Source organism: Chiloscyllium punctatum, chromosome 40 (genome assembly GCF_047496795.1).
Source record: "Chiloscyllium punctatum isolate Juve2018m chromosome 40, sChiPun1.3, whole genome shotgun sequence".
In the NCBI taxonomy this organism is placed as follows: domain Eukaryota; kingdom Metazoa; phylum Chordata; class Chondrichthyes; order Orectolobiformes; family Hemiscylliidae; genus Chiloscyllium; species Chiloscyllium punctatum.
In genome coordinates this window covers 43,431,355-43,448,370 of record NC_092778.1, presented here as the reverse complement: position 1 = coordinate 43,448,370, position 17,016 = coordinate 43,431,355, and the positions used below count along the sequence as shown (strand labels likewise).

The 17,016-nt window shown below is 40.5% G+C and overlaps 1 protein-coding gene across 1 annotated transcript; it reads right to left on the bottom strand.

Annotated features, from left to right (window-relative positions):
• Positions 1-62: 62 nt before the first annotated feature.
• Positions 63-16,421, bottom strand: LOC140464520 (nucleoside diphosphate kinase A-like). Its single transcript, XM_072559684.1, has 5 exons — positions 16,230-16,421; positions 12,094-12,221; positions 7,866-7,967; positions 7,295-7,407; positions 63-1,141 (listed from the first exon to the last, which is right to left on the bottom strand). Exons 1-5 carry the CDS (start codon positions 16,345-16,347, stop codon positions 1,021-1,023), a joined length of 582 nt encoding a protein of 193 aa, XP_072415785.1. The 5' UTR covers positions 16,348-16,421; the 3' UTR covers positions 63-1,020.
• Positions 16,422-17,016: the final 595 nt, after the last annotated feature.

Sequence of the window (17,016 nt, the reverse complement as noted above, 5' to 3'; positions counted from 1 at the left end):
GTATCTGGATTAACTTTTCCATTGCAAGAAATCAGAATTATAAATTAATCTCACAGGACGACTCCTTGTTAGGGTACTTTTATTTACATTGCACAAGTTTGTAATTTAGAGAGAATGATAAGGTACACAGGGTACAACAAAGGCCTGACAACAGTTCAGTGGTCATACTGAAACAGTGAGCGTAGCTGCCCTGTACCTAATTTATCCATAAAATAACAGGCTAATGTAACAGAACTCCTGTCTAAATGGTAGAATGTCATGAAGTATTCTATTGGCTTAGATTTCTTCCGCACTGAATAAGTAACCCAACTTTGTGCTCAAATCACAAACCAATAATCTGACTGAAGTGAGAATCATAGTTAAGTACAGCAAGCAAGGACTCTGTTTGGGGGGGGGGGGGGGGGGGGGGTGGGGGGAGGTTGGATGGAAAAACTTAATCTTACGAATTTCAAAATATTTTAGGTTCCAGACTATCAAACTCCAATTTTAAAATTCTTGTTTTAAAATCTCTATGACTTTACCCATCCTCTAGTCTTGTGCCCAGCTCCTCATCTGCTTCCCTGGTTATTTGTACACTTGCAATTTTAATCTCCCCACCACTAGCTTCAGGTGACTGGCTCAAAGCACAATTTTTCTTCACATACCTAACTTTCATTTTAAGTTATTGCTTAAGACCTATGGTGTAGTCCAAGCATTTTTCTCACCTGTCTAATATTTATGTTTGGTGACACATTTTATTTGATAGAATTCCTGTGAAGCAGTTTGCTGCATTGTAATGTAATGAGAACATTTTAACAAAATGATCCATTTGACTGGCTTGAAACCATTTTAATGCTGATCAGTAATTTACAGGAATTTTATTGCAGTTTACCAGCACCTAGCATGAAGTCAGATTGGAGCACCATTGAAGGAATTTAAGAAAACTTCTCAATAATGGAAATATATTTCTAGCTTTAAAATGTGAAATGGAAACACTGTCACTGGAGGTAGTTATTGTTTTGGCTGATTCATCGGAAATATTTAAACATTGTATATGTTCTTGATAGTGCAACTTTCCCATTCCACCAGCTCATTGCGATGGAACCATAGGCTAATTTCCTTCTTTGCCACTTCAACCGAGTCACTGGCATGGATGGCATTTCTGTGAGGAAGGACAGCAGAATCAGATTATTGCAAAGTAGTGTGTTGAGTCTTAGTGGCTGAAGTTATGCAAAGTTAGAAGACACATTGGAGAGATAAGAGTCATACGGCATGGAAATGGATCCTCTGGTCCAAGTAGTCCATGGTGTCCATACCCTTCCAAACATTTCTTATTCATGTGCTTATGCATCTTTTAAACTTTGTAAATGTACCCCACATCCACCACTTCCTCGAAGTTCAATCACACACATGAACCACCCTATGTGTATAAAAATAATCTTTTCTCCTCTCACCTTAAAAACATGCCCTGAGTCTTAAAATCTCCCATAAGACACTGGAGCAGAAATTAGGCCATTTGGCCCATTGAGTCTGCTCTGGCATTCCATCATGGTTGATAAGTTTCTCAACCTCATTCTCCTGCTTTCTCCCCTTAACCTTTGATCCCCATGACAATCGAGAACCTATTTCAATCTTTCACATAATCAACAACTTGGCCTTTACGGCCTTCTATGACAATGAATTCCATAGATTCACCATTCTCTGGCTGAAGAAGTTTCTCCTCATCTCTGTTCCAAAGGGTCTTCCATTAGGCTAAGGCTGTGTCCTCAGGTCTTAGTCTCTCTTGCTAATGGAAACATTTTCCCAATGTCTGCTGTATCCAGGCCTTTCGGTATTCTGTAAGTTTCAACTATATCCTCCCTCATCTTTCTAAACTCTATCAAGCATAGACGCAGAGTCCTCAAACATTTCTCATATTAAGCCTAACATTGTTGTGAACTTCCTCTGGACCCATTCCAGGGCCAGTACATCCTTCCTGAGGTATGGGGCCCAAATTTCCTCTCCATATTCCAAATGTGGTATGACTAGAGTGGCAGAGCTACATCCCTGCACTTAACTTGCAGGTTGAGTCAGTAGTTAAGAGAATACTGCGATTTAAATCCCTTTATACTTGAGATTTCTGAATTTTCTCTTTATTTAGAAAATAGTCTCTGCCTCTATTCTTCCTACCAAAGTGCATGACCTCACACTTTGCCACATTATTATCCCATCTGCCAGTTTGCCCACTTTCATAACTTTTCTAAATCCAACTGCAGCCTCCTCACTACTACCTGTCCTTCCACCTAACTTTGTATGACCTTCAAACTTAGCCAGAATTCCCTGAGTTCCTTCATCTCAATCATTAATGCATAAAGTTAAAAGTTGTGGTCCCAACACTGACCCTTGCGAAACACCACTGACTGAAAAGGATCCTTTTATCTCCACTTTCTGCCAGAAAGCCAATCTTCTATCCATGCTAGTACCTTGCCTTAACATTGTGGGGTCTTATCTTACTCAACAACCTCCTGTGCAGCATCTTGTTAAAGGCCTTCTGAAAGTCTAGGTAAGTAACATCCATTGGCTCTCCTTGGTCTAACCTGCTCGTTACCTCCTCGCAGATTTGTCAGGTATGACGCCCTTGATGAAACCATGCTGACTTTGCCCTATTTAACCACGCATTTCCAAGTATTCAGAAATCTCATCCTTCACAATGGATTCCAAAGTCTTACAGGCAGCCAAGGTCAGGCTAATTGGCCTGTAATTTCCTGCCTTGCTTCACTCCCTTAAACAGGGAGGTTACTTTAGCAATTTTCCAGTCCTCGGAGGCCCTCCCTGACTCCAGTGATTCCTGAAAGATACCACTATTGCCTCAATTATCTCTTCAGCTATCTCCTTCAGAACTCGTGGGTGTAGTCCATCTGGTCGAGGTGATTTATCCACTTTCAAACCTTTGTTTTTCTTGCACCTTCTCTGTGTTGCTGACTGCCACATTCACCTCTGGCCCCAACTCTAGAATGTTTGGGATATTACTCAGGTCTTCCACCATGAATACTAATGCAAAGTACTTTGTCAGTTCCTCTGCCATTTCTTTGTTCCCATTACTACTCCAGCAGCAGAATGTCCCCTTTTGCTTTTTACATAGCTAAAGAAATTTTTGCAATCATCTTTTATCTTACAGCCCAATGTAATTTTCTCCCTCCTTTTTTTAGTTGTCCTCTGTTGGTCGTTGTAGGTTTCTCACTGCCCTTCACGACATTTTATGCTTTCTCTTTTGCACTGTCCCTGACTTCCCTGGTCAGCTATGGTTGCCTCATGCTCCCTTTAAAATGCTTTTTCCTGGGAATGCATTTTTGCTGTCTCCAAGATTACCCCCAGAAACTCCTGCTGTTGCTGTTCCTGTTCCACTATCTTTCCTGCTACGCTCCTCACCCAGTCACATTTGGTCAGCTCCTCCCTCATGCCTCTGTAGTTGCCTTCATTTAACTGTAATACTGTAACATCTGATTCTAACTTCTCCCTTCAAATTCACCCTTTATCATGATTTTATAAATCTCTATAAAGTCACCTTTCTATCTCTGCTCCTGTGAAAAAAAGTCCCAGCATCTCCTTACAACTCAAACCCTGTATTCCCAGAATCATCCTGGTAAATCTCTTCTGAACCCTTTCCAGGTCTATTAATATCCTTACTACTCCAGAGGACACCTCACCAACATCATGTAAACCTCAATGTTATGTCCCAACTCTGTTACTCAAGATCTGAGCAATGAAGGGAAGTGTGCTGAATGCCCTTCTTAATCATCCTATCTAAATGCGATGTAAACTTCAAAGAGTTATTCCCTGTACCCCTCTGTGTCTCTGTTCTATAACACTACACAAAGTCCTACTTTTAATTGTTCAAGTCTGGCCTTTGTTTGTTTTATCAAAATGCAATACCTTGCATTTATCCAAATTAAATCTCATCTGTTTTACATCCCATTGACCTAATTGATCAAGATCTCTCTGTAAGCTTCGATAACCTTCTTCACTGTCTATTATACCACCAATCATCCACAAACTTACTAACCATATTCTTATCTAATTCGTTTATATAAAATTACAAACAAAAGTGCATCTGTGATCGCTGGTCACACGCCTCCAGTTTTTTGATTTTGTTCTAATATAGGTGATACTTAGTACTGTACAGTCGAGGAGCTTCACTTTAAAGGCCAGCCATAGAGCAGTGTTTCTCAGGAAATGGAGGAGTTCAGAGATTGAATTTCCACTGGGACTATGATGCAGTCGTCTGCCATCCACCAGCTATGACTTCCAACCAGAGACCCAAGACCTAGTTTTTATTAAAGAGGAGGTTATAGGATTGGAAGCTCAGATCAGGGTCAATTACACAATTGAGGTGTACAAGTAGCCTTATTCAACTATAATATTTTTAGAAGAGCACAGGAATTATTGTGATGTGAATCTGATAAATCCCTTTGACCCAATGGGCTGCATTTTGGAACTATGGCCTTTATTGCTAGGAGCTTAGCGTTTTAAAATATAGGGAAGTCTTGTTACAACTGTCAAGCTGTTAGTCAATCAGCATCTTGAGTATTGTGTACAGTTCTGGTCCCAATTTCCATTAATGGGATTTTGGGGACAGTTTAAAATAAGACCTCTTATTTAAACTGAAAACCACAGCATTTGAAGAGTAAGAAAAATCCAGACTCCGTTCGCTTGCTGTCTTTCCACGGATGTTTCCTGATCCACTGATTTCCACGTCACATTTTTCGTAAGATCCCAGCATCTACAGTAATTTGCTCCTACCACACATTTAAAACTGAAAAGCAAATAAATTTCTTCTATGGCTAGCGAATATCTAGAATTCTATACCTCAAGGAGTTGTGGAGGTTAGATCACAAAGCATTTAAAGAGGGAGAGACACAGACTTTTGAAATATTAGGAGCCGGTGTAAGAGGCGTTGAGAAAGATCAGCTATGATTAGAGAAATATGGGGTAGGATTGAGGGGTCGAATGGCCTGCTTATGTTCTTGTGCATTAGTTTTAATCTTTCAGAATTATAGATTCCAGAAAGGCCCTATATAATAGACATAGTCCAGCTGTTCAGTAAAGCAAACAAACAGGACAGTTAAATCAGATGTTGATTGTAGAAAAAAAAATGCTGGAGTTTATTAATAACATTGCAATATGTTTGCAAAATCACAATATGATTAGAAACAGAGTTAACTGAAACGGAACGGTTACATTTGACAAATATATTAATTGTTTGGGGTTGTTATTGAAGACACAGAGGAAGATTTAGTATCCTTAGAAGGTTGTGTTGTGCGGCACTTTATTAAATGCCTTCCAAAATGTATTACACAAGATAAGGGCTCATGGGAGTGACATGGACAGAATAATAATGCTGAGGAAATGAGTAATGGTAAATGGATCTCACCTGGTCAGGAGGTGTGTGATAACATCTCTAAACAGATCAATTAGAAAATAGATTTTACCCCCACAATTGACATCACTCATTAAGATGAGGGATAGAGTAAAATGTATCCAAGTTTTCTGAAGATATAAAGAAAGGATATGAAGTGAGCTGAGAGGAGGATATAAGGTGGCTGCAAAGGGAATACAGACTGGTTAACTGATTAGGTAGATGGTTGAAAATGGAAGTTCATTTGGGGAAAGTATGAAATTATGCCCTTGGGCACGATTAATGGAGAAAGCCAGAAATTGTTTATCCTTGTAACCAATAAATGGTTGAATCTGTGTCCTTGTAAATTAACCACAGAAAATTAACAAGCAGGCAGAGCAAGGAGTTAAGGTGGCAAAAGGTTCACTGATATTTTATTACAGGAACAAGGAACTCTCCAGTTTCATACAGCTAGAGTAATTTGGGTCTCCCTGCCATAACATACAATAGTCTTGTAAGAGGGATGAACATGAACAGATTATCCTGAAGAGTGATTGAGCTGAATGAATCTGTAATCTCTGGAATTTAGAAGGACAAGAAAATGACATCTGTCAAGTTTTATTAAAGAGGAAGTGAGTATTGGCAGTAGAGCTGGTATGTGACATTATTCGTTTTTGCTCTTGGAGAAGTAAGAGGAGAGCTGTTGACTTGAATACAATTAAGAGACTTCCTCCTCAGATATTTATCCCAAAAATATTGCTCAAGTCACATGTATGCCACAGTTTAAGATCAACAAATTTCATTCTTTTACAAGGACATTAATGAAGCAGATGCAGTTTTATAATTGTTCAGAACTTATGATCACTATTACTGATGTTCATTTTGTTTCTTAAATCTGAAATAAAAATTCAAACTTCACATTTGAAAAGGTGGGATTATGAACTTCTGTTTCTGACTCACTCAAGGTGAGCGTCAAGGTGAGATTTGATCTGATGTCCCCAGATCTGGATTACTAGTCCAGTAGCAAACAGCATGCAACCCTACCTGTAGACAGAATATAGCTGGGCTATTTTCCACTTTAAACCATCAATATTTTAAAAAGAAATTGCTGGAAATATTCAGCAACTCTGGCAGCATTTTGAAAATGTGGATGTTCATAATGCTATTTAGTTGTCCATTTCTTTCGTCATCGGATGAGGCAGAACCACAGAGCTTCAATCCAATCTGCTGGTTGTGGGATTGTTTCTTCTGTTCAGCATGCACATAATTCTGTAATCTATCTTCAGAAGCACACATTTATTAATATCTGGTGCAACACTTTCTACATTCCTCATTAAACCAAAAATGAAGTCATCTGGATTGATAGTAATGATTAGAGTGAGAGATACGAGGTTAAAGATCATAGTGGAATACAATTCTTCTGTGTTGAGAGAGGCTGCTTCTCCTGCTGTAAGGTCCAGTAATAGGGGTCATGGTCTCAAAGCAGGGGTCAGTTAGGACAGAGGGAAGGAGAATTTTCTCTGATTTTTTTTTTGAAGAATTCTACACTCCAGAGATTGTCAATTATATTCAAGATTAAGACCGACTGCGTTTCCCTTAGTTTTTGGGAACAGAGTTGAATTCGAGAATGAACCATGATTACACTGAATGATGGAGCAGTCTCAAAACTGCTACTATTTATATACTGGTCACAGTGAGCGTGAATAATTTCCTCTATTCAGCTATTTCTACCAAAACAGCTTTAAACTGGTTTCATTATCCAACTAATTGGAATCTCTGTTCTTACTACATGTCCCTAATAGGAGATTTGTGGTGAGTGGGGTTCACTGATTTTGTGAACATGGGTAATCCAGCTAAGATCAAACTCTTACTTTCATCTCTGGCACAACTACTTCAGTGAAAGATTTTTACAGTGAGTGGTTTTATCCCATCCGACCCTACCTGCTTATGTGTACACACAAGTCTCCTCTCACAGTTCCTGGTTGAGCCAAGGCAGGATCAGTATCACCCACCATCATACGGGATATACGCACTACATCACAACCTTCCCAAACCTGCAAGACAAGAGCATCATTAACTGCAGACAAGGCGGTAGGAGGTTCAAGCTTCATTCACCATTTGGCTGCACAGCTGATATGATGCTTTATCACTAAGGAACAGAAAAAGTGCAAGAGGTTTAGAAAAAGGTGGAGAAATGGACAAGATTTACTGTGCCACTTTCCTCCACATAGCAACAAACAAGAGTCCTCTTATATCCAGTCAGAGAAGGTAGTTGAGGGGTTAATTGGCTGGGGGAAGAACACAATAACGTACATGGTGGCAGCTCCATCACATTTGCTGCCAAAGTTGGGAGAGGTGATGGAGATGCCACCATGTACATCATCTCTCTCTCTCTCTCTCTCTCTCTCTCTCTCTCATATATTGTCCTTCTGCATTAGAATCTCAGATTCAGAAGTTAGCTCCTTCAAAAAAGGTAAACAATGCTGCATTACTGTTTCTTGCCATTTCTTACCATAAGAATGATGGGTCCCGAACTCATGTATTGAATCAATGCAGAATAAAAAGGCTTCTCCTGCAGATCATGATAGTGCTTCAAAAGCACATCTCGAGAGGGCTGAAACAAAGTAATTGAATGTGTTAGTCAAGCACACTAAGTCTACAGCAGCCCTGAACATGCATCTTCTAACTTGATATTTTACTATTCCAGTGACTGAGTCTGTAGACCCACCAGAACAGCAAAATGCCACATACACGCACAAATAAAGTGGCACTGGAATGAGGGGCTCAACCAGGGCACGGGGTGCACCATGTAGCCAGAGGCTGGCATCTGGACACAATGTTAAACCAAAAAGAATATAAAAGATCCAACAACATAATTGTAACAATATCAAAAATATTAGATGGCTGTAATCTCAGGGAAAGATTGCAATTTAATTCTTGCATGGGCTGTGGATATTTCTGGCAAGACCAGCTTTTATTGCTTGCTCATCCCTAATTTTCATTGAGAAAGTGATGCCATGTTAACATCTTGGACCACTGTCATTCACACGGTACAGCCACATACTTTAGGAAGAGTGTTTCTCCCGGATTTTGCTCTGACAACAATGCATGAGTGCTGACATGGTTCCAATGTTTGGCTGTTATGTGGCCTGCAGGAGAATGAAACCAATGATCCTGCTACACTTGTCATCGAGGTTAGCAAGCTTCAATTATTTTAAGCACACAGTTACTTTGAATTTAAGTGCAACCCTGTAATTACCCTACAGAAAATACAGAATGAACCGATTTTAGTGCTTTATATGTAAAACCTTAATATTTCATTTGGTCCTCTACTCACCACGCCTCAGTGTGATACGTGTGACTAAAATGCACTGACAGATAATGTGATGTCCAGATTGTAATGAGACTGCCAGCCAATGGTGAGGCAACACGGTAGCTCAGTGGGTAGCACTGCTGCCTCAGAGCACCAGGGACCTGGGTTCAATTCCAGCCTCAGGCAACTGTCTGTGTGGAGTTTACACATTTCCCCCCACAATCCAAAATATGCTAAATTGTCCATAGTGCTAGGTGCATTAGGCAGGGGTAAACACAGGGTCAGGGTGGGTTACTCTTTGGAGGGTCGGTGTGGACTTGTTGGGACAAAGGGCCTGTTTCCATACTATAAGGAGTCGAATCTAAAATCCCTGTTTTGAGAGAGACAGGTCTGATACTTGGACTTGATTATCTTCATTTGGGAGAACACTGTCTCAAGATATGTGGAGTCAAAGCAAGCTTTCATTTTACACGCACAGGATGACAGAAGTGGGTATTTCTCCACTGTTTTGAGTCTTAAAAATTGGTGCCTCTTGATCTTTTGCAGATGAATAATCTTAATGTCAACTCCACTGCTTTCTAAAGTCAAACATCTGATGGAATTTGGTAACCAATCCAATGTCAACTTAAACGAATGGATGAATTTGTTCCATCACATCTAATTCCAGAAATTGAATCCGTCCAAATTTAAATGTGCTTAGAAGTTCCCTGCATGGAACCATTTTTCTGACATTTTATCTGGACTTTGTGTCATTTACCACTGCACCAGAAAACATTATGGACTTTTCTCATGCAATGCAAATTAGCATCATAAACTCAAATTTGAGAGCGCGCCCTTAAGCACTGCTTGTTTAAATCTTTACTTGAATACTTTCGTCCAAAACATGCTGTCCAAAGGAAAACTATGTTTGAATTTACAGTGGATCAGTGTGTCGTTCCAAATTCCCCTTCTTACTCAGCAGTATAACTTGGTGACATTTCCAAGACAAATGCTCTCATCTTCTACAGTTGTGAACAGAAATTCATTTTCTCATTCTATGTGGAAGGTGCACATTTTTAGTTTCTTTAGGTGGTCCAGGTTTATCACTCATTATTATTACTTCACCTTGAGGTGGGTAACATCACACTGTTTATACTGCAATGGATCCCCACATCTAGAACATCCAGAATGTTGCTGAGTGCTTTCAAGCTAGGAGGCACAGGAGATCACTTCTATGGTCGCAATTTTGTTTTCCCCCAGGACACTTGGTTAGCAATCCCCGTAATTTTTTTGTCCTGTAAAGACCTATTAGACAAGCAATGAGGAAAAAAAAATGCAAACAGGTGGAAGAGTGGGACTAGCCGAGCAGCTCTTGGACAGCATCTACAAGAACACGAGCTGAAAAGTTTCTTATGTTTTCAACACCGTAAATATACTGGCTTCACACATCAGTTCCTAGGATACTTCTACTCACTTACTTATATTGCCATCACAAAAATGCAGTCCGTAATGATACCCCACTGGATCAAACTGAAACATGATTCAACAAGCTGGCAAAGCCTGTTAATAGCATTCATTCTCTCTAGTTGCATGACCCCCAGAAACAAAAGTTACAGAGCAGCATGACAGTGGAGATGCTCATGGTGAAAAAACACAGGTATGTAGTGAGATTGACCGTCGATCTCGATCTATACATCAGAGACCACAGCTCTAGGTTAAAGTGGTCATGGCCTTTTGAAGGGGCTGTTGAATTAGTCTTAGCAAGTTCCTGCAGCACATTCTGTAAATGCACACCCTGCTGCCACTGCATTTGTGGTACAGGCAATGAATGTTTAAGTTGGAGGAGTACCCACAAATGCACTGCTTTGTCCTGGATAGGGTTGAGCCTGCACTCACAAACAATTGAAGAGTATTCCATCACACTCCTGACTTTTTTTTTAAGATTAGATTAGATTACTAATCTAAGCGCCGAAGCGCAACCCACCCATACCCCTACATTTACCCTTTACCTAACACTACGGACAATTTAGCATGGCCAATTCACCTGACCTGCACATCTTTGGACTGTGGGAGGAAACCGGAGCACCCGGAGGAAACCCACGCAGACACAGGGAGAACGTGCAAACTCCACACAGTTCGTTGCCTGAGGCGGGAAATGAACCCGGATCTCTGGCGCTGTGAGGCAACAGTGCTAACCACTGTGCCACTTTTGTGGCTGGTGGACAGAATTTGAGGACTCAGGACAGGAATTACTCATTACAGAATTTCCAACCTCTAATCAACTCTTGCAGTCACGGTATTTAAATTGTTTACATTTTCCACGCTGTTGGGTAGATGTTGGTGTTGCAGCTGTACTAGAACTACTTGACTATGCCAGTTCTAGAGCAGAGGTTTTCAGTATTATTGCTGGGATATCTTCAATGTCCATAAATTCAGCAGTATCCAGTGTTTTCAGCTGTTTCTTGATATCACATGGAGTGTCCACTTGGCACTTCTGGATCAATATGATTGCAATTACATCTGTTACATCTGCTTTGCAATTTGCATCAATATGCTGGGCTCCACCATCAGTGAAGATGAGAATATCTATAGAGCCTTCTGCTGCAGTTAGTTTAATTGCCCACAAGATTATAGAGCATTGATATGATCCATTGGCATAAGACTATATTTGTATCCTTTAATACTGCTTCAGCTGTTTGGTTTCCAAAGTAGTTCCATGTTATAGCTTCACCAGTTTAACAACTCATTTTTAAGAATGCCTGGTGCTGCTCCTACCTAGCAGGCCCTCTTGCACACTTCATTGAACCAGGGTTAACCTCTTGGCTTGATAATGATGGAGAGTGAAAGATGTTCTGGGCCAGGAGGTTACAGGTGTTGTTGAATTGAATTCTGCTGACAGTGCAATACCACATATGCCTAGTTGCTACATTTGTTCTGAATATATCCTATTTAATACAATGGTAACATAATACAAAATTATGCTCAGTGTGGTGACAAGAACTGGTCTTCATAAATGATTCCTACCTTATTATGGACAAATGCACCTATAACAGACCGATTTGAGAGATCATGGTGTCACAGGATTTTCCCTTTGTTTGTTCTCTCATCACCTGCGGCAGACCACGCCTGGCAGATATGTCCTTAAGAACTCAATCAGCTCAGTCAGAATTGGTGTGATTGAGGTATTCTTGATGGATAGTGAAGGCTCCCACTCAATATATTTTTGCCCTTGCCAACTCCAACATGAAAGAGTACTGATTCAATAGCCAAGGAACAGTGATAGATGATAACCAGCAGAAAACTTACGGGTCAGAGTCTGACCTGACACCACGGGACATAATGGTGCTGGGAGTCTATGCTGAGGACCTCATGACAACTCCATCCTAACTGTACACAATCATGCCACCAACTCTGGCAGACTTAATCTATCAGTCAGCCGTTATTGTACCTGCACAAGTTTTAGCCCCATAAGCTGGAATCCCCTCTTCTCAAACCGTTGGATGATTTCTCCAACAAGCCGCCTTTGGACTCCATCTGGTTTCACAGCCACCAGTGTTTGCTCATGAATCTCAATCCCTGTATGAGGAGGAAAAAGATTAGAAATTGATATGATTAGATTAGATTCCCTACAGTGTGGAAACAGGCCCTTTGGCCCAACCAGTTCACACCAACCCTCCGAAAAGAAACCCACCCAGACCCATTTCCCTCTGACTAATGCACCTAACACTACAGGCAATTTAGCATGGCCAATTCACCTGACCTGACATCTTTGGACTGTGGGAGGAAACCCGGAGCACCTGGAGAAAACCCACGCAGACATTGGGAGAATATGCAAACTTCACACAGTCAACCGAGGCTGGAATCAAACCTGGGACCCTGGTGCTGTGAGGCAACAGTGCTAACTACTGAGCCACCGTACTGCATTTATATCTAAGCCAAGTGCACTCCATTCCACCTTCCCTTACCTCCCTATCCACCTCCCCATAATCCCTTTCACCTCTTTCCATCATTCCCCACACCACCTTCCTCCTTTTTCTCCACCAACCCCAATTCCCTCAACCACCTTCTCCTCCATCCCCTCAAAAACACACACACATTCTTAGGAGGGATGTATCGGTCAGTGAGAAGCATGTTATGTAAAAGTTTGGGGTCTTTCATTATTATATTTAAAAAGATCTCATTGGAATTTCTTTCGAGTGTTAAAGATCATGAAACCAAAGCAGCCGTGATAACAGAATGTCAGAAGAGTCTCATAGGCCTGAATTGCTGCTTCTTGTATATTTATAGGCAACACACATTCTTTAATAACAGCTTAAACAGGGAATGCCAATGAATAAATATGGCTCCTTTCAGTATGATGTATTTTAAAACAGCTGTATACATAGTAAAGTCACAAAAGAAACAACATTGATGAGGCTGGTCAGTTCACTTTATTACTCAAAATCTCAGGTACAAAGCCTTTCAAGTAGAAAGGTCCATTGTAAAGAGTATTACAGTGCTTTACAGAAATCCATCAGAACATATATACCACTAATACTGAACTTACCCATTGGAAAGCACTGACTAGCACAGATGTTCATATGACAACACTGCTTACACCACAGGCACTAATTTGATTTGAAGATCTCTTACAGAGGATAAAATGCACTTTTACATGCAGATGTTTAAACATCTATCAGCAGTAAGGGGTTTAAAAAAACTTGCTACTTTTCAAATTTACACCAACATTTGGAGGGGTTCAATTGCAAGAACAAAATATATTATCTATTCAAGCAACCTTGAAACAGTGGCTTCCTTCACAACTACATCTGTATTTGTCTATTTATAAATCTGTCACAAGCCAGTAAGCTAGATTAAGTGCTGTTCAAATAAAGCAAGCAATTTATGCCGAGCCTCAATATGAATTGCTTGTACTGAAGGGCAATAGGTGTTATTTATTTAACAGATCAGATACAAAGTCAGCTCTGAATTTGAGTAGTTAGATAAGTGATTTAAATTGTTAACAACAGCATTTAAAAAAGGTGCCTCTCTCTCTGATCCAGGAGACCAGCTCTAGAGATGTGTAATAATATCCCTAAACAGGTCTATTTAAAAAAACCTTTAAAAAATAAACTTTCCAAATGCAGGCTTCACTAACATGACCAGCATTTATTGCCCGCCTCTAGGTGACCTTGAAAAGATGGTGGCGGCTTTCTTGAGCCACTGCAGCCTGTGTTATGAAGGTGATCTCACAAAGTTATCAGGCTAAGTTCCAGGATTTTGAACACATGATCGCAAAGAAAGGAGGGCAGTGTGCGACTTGGCACAGCAGTGTTTCATGCACCTGCTGTCCTTGCCCTTAGGTGACACAGAATGGATTTGGAAGGCTCTGCAAAAAAAAAAAGTGTTTGTGCTGCAAGAGTGGTGTTTATGTTAGAGATTCATGTTGCCCTTTAGCCTATTCCTCCATGAAGATTGTGACAAATCTGGTTGTGGGATCACACACTTGCCTACCTCTGATAACCCTTGACTTCCATGTAGCTCATAAGGCTAGTCTGAAAGTCGAGATGTTGGAGCTACAGGCAGAACTCATCCATGCAAATAATGATAATAACACCAATGATATTATTTAGCTGTGGTGTTTACTGCATTGTAACATGGGCTGGAAACCTGACTTGAAAGGAAGTAAACCATAAAAGGCCAGGTGAAGGGTGACTTGAGCTAGGCTTTTGTTTGTACACACATCAATTCTAATCAATAGATTGGAATAGACAAACCACAAACAGAAGCTACCATTATATCGAACAGATTCTCCCAACCAGATCTAATGGAGTAGTTTTAGGTTGACAGTAATATTCTACAGCAATCAGACATGAACAGTTACAGTAATATCAACACTACACCAAGTTTAATTCATTTCAAAGAATATGATAACTGAAAAGTAAAATTGACAATCTGGAAAGATTAGTTCAAACCCCACTACGACAATTTGAATTCAAAATACAATTGAATTAAAAATTAGTAATATTGTCTACGAAGCTACTTTTTATTTTTACAGGCCCTGTTCTTCAGGGAAGGAAACCTACTCTATTTGCCCAATTCTGGTCAATTACAAATGCCTCAAATGGCCTAACAAACCACTCAGCTGGAAGTTTACACTGCCTTCACCATAAATGTGTATGAAGTGCTGACCTCATCAGCCACGTGCACATCCAATGAATGAACAAAAATTGAGAGAGAAGATGAAGGGGCTATCATGATTCAATAGCTCAGTCTGTCAAGAGATTTTATTACACACCTTTGGACCAGGTGGGACTTGAATCCAAGGCTCATGTCCCTACCTCTGAAGTAGAAGGCCCAGGTTCAAGTCCCACCTGCTCCAAAAGGTGTTTATTAACATCACTGAACAGACTGACGAGAAAATATTTTTAGATTAATTTTGTTGACAGTGGTACATCATACGGTTAACTTGATGTAATTAACTTTGACACCTTAAATTTTTCATCCATTCTACTGAAGCTAAACAAATGTTACAACCTCATTAAATCAATTCTCCTGAGTGGTTAAACAAAAGAATTGTGCGTACTGGAGATCGAAAACAAAAAATGCTGGAGAAACTCAGCAGGTCTGGCAGCATTAGTGGAGAGAAACAGTATCAACGTTTTGAGCCACGTGACTCTTTATCCGTTATCCAACAGTTTTCGCCCCTCGATTATTTGTACTCAAGTCTGGCTGTGTATGGAGACCAACAGGACGTATCATCATTTTTCTCAAGGTAACCAGGTGTAGCAAGTTACAAATTAAACCAGGCTGGAGGTGCCACAATTCTTTGAAATGCAGCTAAAAGAACAGTTAGTTAAGACAGTAACAAACGAAAACATCTGATATCCTGTCGATAAATAAGATACTTTTTAGAAAATATTTGTTTCAATGCCAAGGGTTCACAATAATGAATCAATTGTGTGAGCAAATTTGAAATCTATTTAATTATATTTACTTGAATGAAGTTAAGCTTTAATTGAAATAAATTCTGAAACGAAATCAAATCTGTTTAAACAGAAGGACGTGTTGCCATTAGGTTCATGACAAATTACTGTAGTCACATTCATGACGCTGTTAGAACTCGTGAGCAATTTGCCCAAAAGAACACAGCCACTCTGTGGACTGCTCTCCCATCAACCAGGAATTTTCAACTACAAATCAACTTAAAAACTTATTTTTTAATCATCTCTAATGAACTAATTTCAATCACTCAACCCAAGGTCACACGAAAAGAAATAACTTAATGCAGGAATCATATTCTCGGATGTGCCTCGCTAGGAAACTCAAAAATCATCTCACCCGCGTTCTGCTGAGCTCAGAATAAATAAATAAACCCAGTAACGAACTGACTGACAGACTTAGGAACTGGCACAGAAACAGATGCAAAATAACATTAAAATATCCTTATTGTCACAGCAACCTCCATACCAGTTGCACGAATATGAATCAACTTACAAACTAACAAAAATTTGGCCTCGACATTACAACGAGCGGTTACGGAGCCACAAGGTCTTTGTTTCCAAACTCGCGGAGGAAAGTTTGGCGCAAGGGCCCGGTACCTACCAGCTGAATAGAAACGGATTCCAACGGCGGCCCAGGCCAGCCTGGGGATCTCTACAGGCGGAGGAAAGCCGCGAACTATCCCCCCTTTTAGCCACCGCCTCAGTCCCCGCAGCAACATCACTCTAGAAGCCGGGAGCCGCTTCCTCCCCCTCAGTCCCACAGCCCGGACGCGGAACTCGGTATCGGTCTGTAACACACCCCTCCACCAATCCCAGCCCAGCAGAACAGCACCAATCAAAGCCCAGCATCAGTTCCCTCCACCAATAGCATTCTGAATCTTCCGCACCTTAAACTATTTAGTAAACTTGTCCTCATGAGATGGGACAAACACTGCTCGGCTACAGGAAGGTTCAATGCTGTGTTATAGTCAGAGGTAATACTGCAATATGGGACCATGTTTTAGATAAAAGTATTTTCTTCTCAGAAGCAAGACACAATTAAAAGAGCACAACATTCTTCTATAATTTGATCGTTGTACTTCCCTTACCCACCAAACCAGTCTACGTATTCACTCTCTCTTGCTTAGTTGTCGAAATTTGAAGTGAACAATTTGGCCTCCACACAGGGGGTGGAAAAGCACAGCAAACCTGGTAGCATCAGGAAGTAGACAAGGTCAACGTTTCCAGGGTAACCCTTCTTCAGGACTAGGTGTAAGGAGAGCTGCAGATAAAAGGAGAAGGGATGGTGAGGTAGAATAGGTGAGCACAGGTAGAGGGTTTGATTAGAAGAATGGGGAAGGGGGGCAGTAGTGTGGAAAAAGTTTGGGGATGAGATAGAACTTATGAGA

What these genes read in the sequence shown, in the direction of transcription:
- LOC140464520 (XM_072559684.1), bottom strand. Translation starts at nt 16,347, where the DNA reads ATGTTGCTGCGGGGACTGAGGCGGTGGCTAAAAGGGGGGATAGTTCGC. An exon ending in AATCCGTTTCTATTCAGCTG is followed by an intron (nt 12,222 to 16,229) that starts GTAGGTACCGGG and finishes CTCCTCATACAG; the next exon opens with GGATTGAGATTCATGAGCAA. An exon ending in CGGGACCCATCATTCTTATG is followed by an intron (nt 7,408 to 7,865) that starts GTAAGAAATGGC and finishes CTTGTCTTGCAG; the next exon opens with GTTTGGGAAGGTTGTGATGT.